Here is a 12,778-nt window from a genome sequence, read left to right as displayed (position 1 = left end):
AAGGTTCACAGCCTCTAAAAGACTAGCCCTTTTCTTTTGTTTCTTGAACAACCCTCTTATTTGGTTAAAAGATTAACCACAAGTGGTTATTGTCATGGAAATACAGTACAATTTCTCAGTTATGCACAGCCAAGATTTCTAATAGAGTGATGGAAAGGGCAGGAGCTTCACAGAATGGGGGAATATAAATGAATAAACGAGACGATCTATTTAAGATATGACCCCTCTGACCGTGGGGGATTGTTTTTTTATTGAGGAGTGAGAAGAAACAGCACGGATGAACAGAAGCATAATCTCCTTGGGACAGTATTCCTGGCTGAACTCTGCGAACGTACTCTTTGTTTGTTCTCACTGTGCACCTTGTGAAGCTTAAATATAAACAATTTTTTTTCCACTCTTAACATCTTTTACTTAATACCCTGTGCAATGTTTACACTGCATGTTAAATCGTCTGCTTTCTCATCCTTGGAATACAAAGAATCAAAGGACACATTGCTACCAGCTGCAGCTTCCAATAGAAATACAGGACGTCTCATTCACCTCCCAATGACGCTGGTTTTAAACCAGTCTATCTCCACTGACTTCAACTGAGTTACTCCTGATTTACACCAGTGTAAGTGTGAGGCAAATCAGGACTAGAAGATCCTCATTTATGGAAATGGCTGAAATTAATTTTCCATTAAAAAACAAAGAATTTGGACCAGGTTTTTAAAGGTATCTAGGTGCCTAAAGATGCAGACAGGCATCTAGTGGGATTTTCCAGACCACGTAGGCACCTAACTCCCATTGGCCACTAGGCACCTATCTGCATCTTTAAGCACCTGAAGACCTTTAGAAATCTGGTCCTAGATACTCATCTGGTGTAACTCAACATAACTTCACTGAAATCAACTCATTTTAGGAATCACCACTCAGGTCAGTGGAGCTGTACTGATTTACACCATCTGAAGATATGGCCCAGAGTCCATTTTCATTTGCAAGTGTTTGAAAGGGCTTTTACTAGCATCCAGTGCAGCACAAAATCCTCCAGAATGTGCTATAAAACTGGATGTATTAAATTAGCTTTGATTAATTAGCTATTCTGGATTGCATATTATTCTGTTAACTGCAGCATAGCTTGAAAAAAAAAATTGACAGAAAGCCATACGAAATACACATTTATGGAAAGCAAGACTAAAGACCATCAGGGGCCGGATCCTCAGCTGATGTAAACTGATGTAACTCTATTGACCTCAATGAAACTTTGACCTCACTTTGATTTCAAAGGATCTGCGCTCATTTCCATCAGCTGAGCATCTGCCTCCAGGAATCAGAAAGAAAAATGAAGGGGTCGGGAATGAAGTTAGCCATTGGGAAGCAAGAATGAAGAGGCTGTGGGAAAAAAAAACACAACAACACCGGGATTCTAGTAAAACGCTGAGGCTTGGGAAAGTGCAGATTCTAGCCTCTCTTGTTTTAATAGCGAATGCTTTACTTCGCAAATGCAAATACAGCTTTGTCTGCAAAGCGACTCCTCGGATCTTTCCCATGAGCATCATGTGTTAAGGGAATCCCTCTAGAGCCCGTGACTGTGTGTCACAAGACAGCAGTTACCTACAAAAGCTTCTTTCTCCAGCAGATGACATAAAGCTGGGCCAGGCAAGTAAGTTAATTAATAACGCTGTCTTCCATTCAGTACCTTGACTCTGCCGCCTGCTCTGACTCTTACTGTCCCTAAGGCAGATACTAGTGTGTAGGAAGCATTATTCACTTTCTATTTGTGCAGATGAGCAGAGCAGCAGGCAGAAAATTAAGTTCACAAGAACTTTCATTTCATGACTCATAAAAGATTAGCTCTTCTTTGCATCACTTGCCTCATCTGTTCCATCATCATCCTGGATCAACAGATATCCAGATCACACATTAGTCAATTAGCCTCTCCCTACTGACAGCCTATAAAAGATTGGAGTGTCACTTGTGAAGCCCTTGTTTTGTTACTGTGAGCCATTAAAATTGCCATAACCTGAGACTCCCCAGATGATGCAGGGGCAAAGATCCACCATCAGACAAGAGGGCTACCATGGACTTGTTTTGGGAGGTGAAATTCTCTCCTGGGCAGATCAACCAGTACAAGGCCCATCACCACTTAAAATCCCACTTGAAACCTATGATCTAGGGCCCAATCCAACTTCCAGTGAAATCAGTGGGAGTCTTTTCACTGAGTGCACTGGGAATTGGATCCGTCTCCTAATCTGCTCCGTTTTCAGAGTCATGGGTGGACACTGGTCCCGTTCAAGATCTATTGGCTAAAAACGCAAAAGCAATTTTAAAGAGATAGATGTGGAAAAAATGACAGCCCATCATTCCTGTTGCTTCGCTCCCCACCCTTAGGGGAAGAAGGGTGTTACCTCTTGTTCATTAAAATTGAGCCTGGATCTAAACTCAGAGCTCTTGCTTAGTTTTCTAGGGAAAATTGTTCAAAACAGCTACATAGAGAAAATGCAATTCTAAAAGCCCATTGCAGAACTCTGAGGGTAGGTTAGAAATGCCAGCTCTCAACACTGGCTCAAACTCAGCGGCACTGCTCACAGAGCACTGTGGCGCTCAGCACCAGTAAGGGTGGAAACGTTTGGTTCACCCGGGTGGTGGGGGCTCCCATCAGCAGGTCTCTCTCACTTGTGAGCGATGTTACACTGAACGCCTGAATGATGCGGTCGTCAGAATACATCAGGGAGGGAGAAGAGCTGTTTCAGTAAAGAACAATGTTGGCAGAAGAACAAATGGGGATGAATGGACCCTGAGTAAATTAGGCTGGAAATCAGAAGAAGGTTTCTAACGGGCAGAGGAGTGAGGTTTTGGGACGGCCTCCCCATAAGAGGAGCGGGGGCAGGAAACCCTAACTGGTTTTAAGACAGAGCTTGATAAATTTATGAACAGGATGGTACGCCGAGGTTGCCCATGATAGCTGGGACTGGACTGCATGACCAGGAGGTCCCTTCCCATTCTACACTCTTATGGTCTTACAGGGATGATCCTCTGATGCCAAGTCACATCAGGAAGAAAGAGATGATGGAGGAGAAGAAGATAAGACCACGTTGATGTGCCTGAATGGCTGGGGAAGTTGCATGGCGTATTCAGGTACCCAACTCATAGCATACATTGGCTGTTTGTTGAGCTGCTTAGCTTGCACTATTAAAAACAAACAAATAAAAAAAAAAAAAAAAGGGTGTGGAATCCGAAGGAGGGGATGTGACATCTAATTTGATCTCTGCTGTACCTCTGTCTTAGTTCCTTTCTGCTCTTCTTGATACCCCAGCAACACACTAGACTCCAAAAGGGCCTCCTGCTAAGTCCAAGTGTGTCGACTGAAATTTCAGCCCAGCCGACCCCAAAAGATCACTGCTGCAAGTCAGCAGTGAGATTTCTAATTCCAGCAGCAGGAACAGAACTGTGCCAAGCCATGCAGCAAGGGTCTGCCACAAAAGCCCCCTTTTTTCTTCCAATTCCCTTCCTGTATCTTTCTTTCTGCCAGTCGTGTGTATCCTGATTTGTTGCAAATGGTTGTGTTTGTGAATAAGCCATAAAATTTGATCCGGATGCCAGTGTATTTGCACTGCAAGTGAGTCATCAAATATTTCAGTGATCTCCTGTGGCAGTTTCCTGCATGCTATGTCAGGGCAGCTGAATCCCTTAATTGTATAAAGGATGAAAAACAAATCTCTGGGTTGCACTAATGTGGGTTGTGACGGGGCATTTGGGACTAGGGCTAACATATAACAGATCTTTCCGCCACACAAATTAGACTCCCGACAATGACATTCCTACCCAATAAACCCCAAGCAACCCGAATAACGCCCCCAAACAACACTCAAACAAATCAACACAAAACAAGTCCATCTAAAAAGACAAAAACAAAAACACAACCCCAAGGAGAGTTTTTATCTCAAAGAGGAAGAAGTGCCAGTGACCTCATTGAGTCCACTAGGGATTTTGCTATTGCTGTTGATACTATAGTGAGGGGCAGCAGGCTAAAACCCTTAGAGAGACAGAAATAACCATGCCAAGGCCTTTTCAGTGACTAACTCAGGAAACCTGTAAACATATTTAATCCTTGGCAAAAGTCTGTGTTGGCATTCTTGTGGTATAGCCTTTATACTGTGGTTCTGTCTTGTCTATTTAGACTGTAAGGTCTTCAGGGCAGGGACCGCCTACTACGCCATCTGTACAGCACTTTGCACAATGGGCCCTGTAGTGGGGCAGCAGCCCCACTCCTGAAGAACAGGGATTAAAAAGCAGCCCTGAAGAGAGCTGCAGCTGTGAAAGGCTAGGCTGACTGGGGGAAGCAGTCACAGCTGGCCCTAGAAAAGGGCTGTGAGCCAGGAGCTGAGCGAGTCTCTCTAGCTCTGGAGGGAGAAGGACCTGGCTGCCTGAGAGAGAAGGGTACCCGAGGCAGAACAGTGCTGGGGAATAGGGCAAGGGAGCTGGGGAGCTCCAGCCTGGTAAAACCCCAGGCTGAGGCCTTGGTAAAGGCCCAAAAGGTACTGGGGCTGCAGAGGGGCAGCCCAGGGATAGGCAAAGGCAGCAGGTCCTAACCCCTTGCCAATGACGAGTGGCCATTACAGACTGCAGTCTGCCCCAGTGAGCGGGGGCTACATGATGGGCAGTAGCCACTGAGGCAAGGTGGGTTTAGAGGGTTGGGGGTTTCCCTGGGAGGGGAGACCCACAGTGTGGGGGTACTGCGAGGGCAGAACCCAGGATAAGGGGCACCCGGGTCTGGGAGGGACACTGGGCCAGTGGCAGGTGAGACACTGGCCGGGAGGAGGCGCTCCATATGCTGGAGAGCTAATTCCCAAGATGACCAGCAGGAGGTGCTGCGCCGGGTCACCAACTTTGCTACAGGCCCCCATGCTTGGATGGCCCTTACGCACTGCTGTAATAAACACGATTAATAATAAATAAAATAATAAATAATAATAATGAATAACAAACATTATACTCTCAGATTTCCCACGGAGATCAAGAGGAGCTTGGGAGGTGCAAGGATTAGTACTTAGACCCATGTTGTGGTTTTCCCTTTGACAGAACAAGTCCAGAGAGCAGCATTTTTTGTATATTTTTAAAATGAGGATGTTTCAGACTGTAAAGCCATTTTCCTCTATGTTCGCATGAAGGCGTTTTCAACAGCTGCCGTGGAAAACAGAACAGCTAAGAAAAGGATTTTCTCTCTTTATCTGTGTGCACTTTCAAAGTCACTGCTCTCTGAAATATGTATGGTTAAATGTGCCCCAATGCAGCTAGTGTTTTGAAATAATCATCTGAGAGAACGATGCATTCAGCCCGCTTTCACGGGATGGTGAAAAACTGGGTCACTCATTAAAGAACTGTATAGAGGGAGCTGGTTGATCTCATTCCTAAGTAAAGCATACTGTATTTAACAGCAATTGCATGGGCGTATCGATATATAAATATTGCTTTCAAGGCATTCTTCGTTCATCATAGATTTAACCAATGATCATGTTAATCTTTTATTAAAATTAATGATAATGTAGTGCAAAGTATATTTTGCATGTATTATAATTATGCAGGTGGTTCACAATGTATAGGCAATCTTTGTCATTCCTTTTTGCAAGCTTCAGAGCGGCATTTGAGCCAATAATCCATCTCTGTCACAGCAAAATGACTAAGCAAATAGGAACAATATTTCTTAGTCTTTGAAAGTAGCTCTTTTAGCCAGGCTTGGTTGCGTTTAAGGGTCTGATCCTGTGAGGGTCCCCTAGAAGGGGCCGCTGGAGGTCTCTTGGTACCTTCCCCGAGGCACACAGCCCCCCTGCATGATCAGACCTATGGCTATACTGCAGCTGGGAGGTGTAATTCTCAGCTCGGGAAGCGTACGCATGCTAACTCTAGTGCACTGAAAATAGCTACAGGGGCGTTGGCAGGCTACAGGGGCGTTGGCAGCAGCTCGGGTACAAGCCCAGCTGAAATCCTAGGTACATACTCAGGGAGCTACCCCCAGCTGCCATGCTGCTATTTTTAGCATGCTAGCTGGAGCAGAGCTAGAGCATGTATGTCTAGCCATGCTGGGAATGACACCTCCCAGCTGCAGCACAGGTGTGCCCTATGCGTAAATAGTTGATGTTATTGATTTATTGTGATGTATGAGATCTCAAAGGCACTGACCCATGCTCTGGCTTCTCTGTCATAAATTCAATTACACAACCATACCCCCACTCAAATGCCAGCTAACAGACGATCCCCTCCTGCCCTAACACATCCCCAGAGGAAAACAACACTAAACCCCTCTCGGTCACGGCAGGCAGCTCAGCAAGCCCTTCAAATACCTGCAGACACTTCAGATGACTCAGGAGAAAGCACGATTTAACATTCTGATTCAATTCTCCAGGAGAAGAGGAAATGTGAATGAGAAATGATAACTTCAAACAGCATTAAAATCCAATTGTGTGCGCTCGTGTGGCACCGAAGACAAGACTTTACAGAGCAAGAATTCTCCACTAGAGTTTTATTTTAAAAGGACATTAAAAATGAAGACACACTAGAAAAGCCAAGCCTAATCAAGAGAACAAAAGCCCCAAAGACTGTATGTGTATGCTTAAACTTTAAAGTCACCATGACTGCGCATTTGCTTAAACTTAAGCACATAATTCAGCGCTTTGCTGCATCAGAGCTAAAGAGCACCAGAAGATAAGGGGTTAACTGGGATAGGCTCAGAGCCAAACCATAATGAAAAAACCTCTTACGCATGATGCTCTATTGTTTTGCAGACATTTACATGCATGATTTGGGGGGGTAAGGTCCTCCACTCCTGTGTATCAGCAAAGCTCCATTGACTTCAAAGGAGATGTATTGATTTACCCCAGCTGAAGATCTGGCCCCAAAGGGTCCTCCATGTGAAAACAGGATGCTCTTGATAAATTAATAGACAATTCTCCTCAATGGGAAAGAGCTGTTTCTCTCACCCACTGTAAAACCTAGCACAACACTCACAGTAGTTGAGGGCTCACGGCATATTAACACACTGATGGACCACAACATGCAGAAGAGTTTCATTAGTAGATCTATATGTTAGTCAGGCTGTAAGATGCAGCAGCAGGATGATACAGACATCAAAAGATCAGTGTGAAAACTACTAGCTGCTATCAATAATATTACATTCTTATTTAATTTTTATTTTTCTATAATTGTGAAGGATAATATCGATGTTTACTTAAGCATTTTTTTCCTATTTTTGTAGATTTAAATGTCCACAATTGCAGGAAATTATGGGGAGGGACAGAACATCAGCCAAGGAAGTGGTCAGACAATAACGATTTAATGACAGTAGATGTTGAAAATTCAACAAGTTAAAGCTTTATAACCATTGAAATATACACACAACATCATATGTCCAAATATACAATGCAAGTACCCTTAAACCAAACTCTAATAAATTCTCAGGCAGCAGGTTTCTTACTCTGCCTATCTGTAAATTTTGATTATCGATGGAAATATTTGTTGTCGGTGTGTGTGTGTGGTGAAATCGATGTGTACTGACATTTACCAGTCAAAATCTAATCCTTCCAAGCCTAATAATATTGTACTTAAAATGCAGCCATTGCATCCCAGCCGTAGTAACACTGCAGCTCTTTGAATGCCGGAAGAACAATCCTCCTTCCAACACACGTACACTATTGCCTAGTGTAGCACAAGCCTTTAATTCCTTTTCCATTCGGAACAGCACAGCTGTCAAGCGAAGTGACAGCCTGTCAGCAAGGAGAACGCCCCCCACCCCCATGCCCAATTTACAGAGAACTGAATTACAGCACAGCAGTCCTGGTGTATTCTCCACAGGGCTGTTTGCCTCCATATGTTGTGTCAAAACACAACATGAATAAATGAAGATGTTCCTGGAAAGTATTTCATTAGGGGTTGGGAGAGATGGGCACACATGTCAATATCTCTTACATCACACCTACTCCTTCCAACGTGCCCCACCCTCTAGTTCCTGTTTATTACAGAGGGACAATTATTTCAACCTTAGCCCGAGTAACGAGGCTGTGCTTTCATGGTTCATCAGAATACACATTTCACTGAGCTCTGTCTGCCTACATCCAAGTCACTTCTGCCCTAGTTACCTTAAACGGGAGGTCACCAACATACATCTGAGCAGGCATGGTATGGTATTTACCAGCAGTGGATTTACCAGGTCAAATAATGTTTTGGGTTTGTTTTTTTTTAATCGCTCCAGGAAAACCTAGTTAGTCTCCATTTACGGCATTTTCTATTTTAAGAACTGTTTTGTTAATGCACACCCCATTACACTTCGTTTTAGGTACCTATTCCAATTGTGGTTACATATGGCTGCGGATCAATTTAGGGTTGTGCAAAGAAAAAAGTTAAACTGCAGTAGACATATTTAATATATATGATTATAAACCTGAGCATCAGAATGTCTGTGTACATTTCGGTTTGGTATTTTCTTAAGGAGGTTATAGGTGTCATGACTCAGATGTCAGTTTTCAATATTTTATCAACAATAATCAAAAACATGGAATTGACAATAATGCAGAGCAGCCATCAGAAACATGCAGAGTTGCAGATTACCACTCCAGGTCCTTTTGGCCACGCAGCATCCTGTAGCAGAAGACCAACTTTGATGTAGCGGACAGACCAAGCCTATTCCTCAGTTTTGAATGGATGTATCCAACGTTTGAAAAGATTCGTTCTATGCCCACTGAATTTGCTGGACCACCAGTTCTATGAATTTGCTGGACCACCAGTTCTATGAAGTCAGATGGAATATCAGCATTCTTCAAATACTTCCATCATGTTACAGGGGAAACTTTTTCCTTGATAGTGGATGAAAACATTGATTTTGGATATGGAGTTTCTTCTACTTTAAATGCAAGTAAATATGGCAGAAAGTCGGGATTTTTGCTGAGCAACCACTGCCTGGCAATTTCTTCTTGTTCAGCTGACAATTTCTTCATCCAAAATATGCAGGAGTTTGGTCAACATGTGTACAGGAGTAATGGCCTCATGAAATCGCTTTTGTACTTTTGCTTTGTGTGCTGCAAGATCTTCATTTATCAGTAGATCCAACCATATTTCGCATGCAACAGCAACTGCTGATGTGTCCCTTTGGAGTGTGTCAAATGCCCCGGCAATTGGTTTCAACTGATTGATCAAGTTCTTTGCTTCTTGGTAAATACCTTGATTAATTATACTGACCACTCTCTCCAAGTTCTGCCTCATGATCACTCACAATCCTGAGATAATGTGGCTGATTTTTAACGTATGTTTCCAGACATGTTATTTGACTGTTCCATTGTGCATCACCAGGGATTTGGGGTTGTACAGATCCTTGGCATTCTTTTAACCAGGCTGCAGGCTGATGGTGATTAAGAAAATACTTTTGTAAATCTACAACACGTGTCACCAAAGCACTTGGGGTAAGGTCTTGTCCAAGTAGATTGAGTCAATGTGATGCACATCCATACGTAACTAATGTGTCGTCATCTAGTTCCAAATCACTTCTGATACTTTGCATCGTTCTCTCATTGTCTGTCAGGCAGCTCTTAACACCACAACCATACAGTTCATTGGCTAAATCCTTGGCTTCTCTTGCCAGTGTAGCATAGTACTTTCCAGTCTTCTTATTACTTCCAGTATCAACTGCGGATACATAAACCACAGTTTTCCCTGTCTGCACCCAGTTCGCTATCACTGGGTCACTGTGCACATTACTCCAGCCATCTTGTATTAACATAACTGCTTTTCCATGTAATTCATGGCATGCTTCCACCCTCAAACCATCAGTAACGGTGTCTAATAGTTCACCTGCCACCTGCTTTCAACTGGGTGCTTTGTAGCCTGGCCTTAGGCAGCAGATCATTGCTTCAAACGTTGGATGCTCAATAACAGAAAAGGGAACATTACAGCCATAAAAAAATTCTGCAATTTTCAAATCTTTCGTTTCAGTTCTGGAGTTGGTTTTGTCACCAACAAATGCCTTCATGGTTGAAAAACCGTGGCACTTCCTTCTCGTTGTCTTTGGCCAACCTGGATCTGGCTTTCTTTCCATGTGCTTGGCAATGGCAGTGCGGTTTTGTCAATACCCTTTGTCCTTAGCAGCTGATTCTAATACTCGCACATGTTTAGCCAAAGTCAGTGGTTCCGGTATCTCATTGTTCTTTTCGCTGCATTTTGCAAAATGTTTCCTCATACGGTCCGCCTTCCCACTCACTTTTTCTTTGCAATTTCGGCATCTAAGACTCTCTGTGCCACCTTCCTGAACTCTCTCAAAATAACCATGAATCGGGTCAAGCGGTCTTCCACCTTTGCGCATCTTGAAATATTTCAACGTGAGTCACGGTACTCACATTGTTCAGCTCCAACACTTGCATTCCAGCCAGCCAGGTCGAGAGAGAGTACTGGACTGGGCAGTACCTTTGGCAGTTTACCTCAGAGAGAAACTTCTCAATCTGGGAATCCCCCTTCTTTGTTTACTAAACAAACAGCTAATTTGCACTGCTGAACACAGAAGGGGAACTCCCAGATTGAGAAGGTTCTCTTTGAGGTAGCCAAGACAACAGCACTCAGCTTTAAGTAGAGGCTCTTTGGGGTTTTATTTTATTCCCTTTCATTAGAACTAAACAGACCAGATTACTGCAAATCCAGTATCAGATTGTTAACTATTTTTCAGTCATTTTCATTCATGTATTCTAATAAAATCCCAGGTTCTGGGTTTAAACTTTATTCACCAGCTCCCCGGCCAACTCTGCATCCCAGTCCTGGATTAAAAATGAATTTCTCAGCATGGGGGGAGGAGTGGGAATCGCAGCCCCCTCTCAATATTCTGCTTCATTACAGGAGTCTCCTAACCCGCCCTTTGCCAAAGAAGGTGCATTATGAAGTGGGAGAGCACAAGAAAGCAGCTGATCCGTATACAGTAAAGCATGTAGCCAGGGAGCTGCCTACCCTTTCCCAACCTTCCTCCTCATCTCCCCCCAACTCCAGATGACTGAGGGTACACAGAGATGCACAGCCCACACATAGCCCTTTGCGTCAAGCCTTGGCACTCTGCGCCCCAGGAGGCCTGCACACTTGCCCTTTGCAAACCTTCATGCCCTGTTACCTACCTGGCCGGTACTCTGAGCAGATGCATCTGCCCACCCTAGGCCAGCCCCTGCTGTGCTTACCCCTTCCTTAGCCAAAAACCCTCTCTGAAGTCCAGGGGAGCCTGGGGAAGGATGAATGCCTGCAGGCAGCACCAGCCCGGCTGCTTATGGATAAGGCGCAAGAATTACATTGGGGTGCACTCTCCCCCCCCCCCATCTTCTGCCCATTTCAGAAAGAAAAAGGCCCCGGTTCACAGCGCTGGGGCTAGCAAGGGCAGAGGGGACACCAAGCACGCCGGTGCCTAGACACCACGGAGACGGGCGCCACAGAACAGCCCCGGGGGGAGGTGGACAGACAGACCGGCTCCATAGACCGACCGACCCCCCCCCCCAGGGCTGGCTCCCAGCTGCAGGTCTGAGCCCTGCCCCCCCCCCGAGCAGCCCTTGGCCACCTCCGGCGGCAGCCCTCACCTTGTGCAGCTTCCACATGGCGCCCAGGGCCTTGACCTCGTGGCTGGAGTGCTTGCCCTCCTCCAGGCACTGGTAGCACACGGGCATCTTGCACGGCACGCAGTACATGCTGTGGTTCTCCAGCTCGTGGTCCGTGCAGGTGGAGATCTTGCGGGGGCTGAGCCGGCGGCTCACCCGGCCCTGGGCCGGCGGCACCAGGCGGTGCTTGGCCAGCGGGCCGCGGGGCGGGTGGCAGCGCAGCCGGCAGGGCTCGCAGTAGAAGACGTCGCACTGCTCGCACATCGCCGTGGCCTCCCTGGGCGCCTTCTCGCACAGCTGGCAGCGCAGCGCGGCCGCCTTGCTCTGCTGGTAGCGGTCGATCACCCCCTCCAGCACGCGGTTCTTGGGGAAGCCGCGCAGCCCCCGCTCGTCCAGGATCAGGCTGCGGTGGCACTGCGGGCAGGTGAGGCAGGCGTTGCGGGGCGCGGGGGCCAGGGCGGCCGGCGGCGGCGCGGCCGGCGGGAAGACCCGCACCCCGTTGGGCGACTTCTGGCAGGGGGTGGTGGGCGCGCTGGCGAAGCCGCCGTAGGAGCCGTAGCCGCTGTCCGCCTCGCTGTACAGGCTCATCTTGTCCAGGTCCAGGTAGTCGTAGTCGGAGACGCCCGAGGCCCGGCGGCTCTGCGGGGACTCGGCCTCGGGCGTCTGCACCAGGATGTTGCGGGCGCAGGCCTGGCACAGGCTGTGCGAGCAGGGCAGGATGAGGGGCTCCCGGTAGAAGGAGCCGCACACGGGGCATTTCAGCTCCTCTTCCATCTCTTCCATCGGCGGCGGCGGCGGCGGCGGGGAAGGGCGCGGAGCGGAGCCGGCGCGGGCGCGGGGAGAGTCTTTGCGCAGCGCCCTGGCCAGCGAGCGCCCGCTCCGCCCGCTCCGCCGCCGCTCCACTGCCGGCCCCGGCCGCGCCGCGCGCCGGCTCCGCTCCGCGGGGCCCGCCCCATTGGCCGCCGCCGGCCCCGCCCCCCGGCGCCATTGGCTCGGCCCGCCCGCCAGGCTCCGCCCCTGCAGACTGCGGGGTGAGAGGGGGGCGCTGCGGGAGAAGGGGCGGCGGCGGCGGGAGCCAGCGGCCCCCGCGCGGGACTCTCTCCGGGCCTCAGTGTCCCAATGGGCCCCTCCGGTTGGGCTGCGCCGGTCTGGCTCTGGCTGTGCAGCGCCGCGCACAGTTGGGCCACTGGCTC

The 12,778-nt window shown here is 47.5% G+C and overlaps 1 protein-coding gene across 16 annotated transcripts in view; it reads right to left on the bottom strand.

The window, feature by feature from the left end:
* TRIM9 (tripartite motif containing 9) overlaps positions 1–12,384 on the bottom strand; it is a 128,635-nt gene extending 116,251 nt beyond the window's left edge. For all 16 annotated transcript variants that reach the window (XR_012159620.1, XM_073350161.1, XM_073350165.1 and 13 more), the window contains exon 1: positions 11,568–12,384. Coding sequence is in view for 15 of the 16 variants with exons in the window: in XM_073350161.1 (XP_073206262.1) it covers positions 11,568–12,368 (801 nt within the window). In the remaining variant the exon portion in view is untranslated. The remainder of the gene's footprint in view (positions 1–11,567) is intronic.
* Between the last annotated feature and the right edge of the window lie 394 nt (positions 12,385–12,778).

This window comes from Lepidochelys kempii, chromosome 6 (assembly GCF_965140265.1).
Source record: "Lepidochelys kempii isolate rLepKem1 chromosome 6, rLepKem1.hap2, whole genome shotgun sequence".
NCBI lineage: Eukaryota > Metazoa > Chordata > Testudines > Cheloniidae > Lepidochelys > Lepidochelys kempii.
Note: the sequence above shows the minus strand (reverse complement) of the source record. Positions and strands in the feature narration are given on the sequence as shown.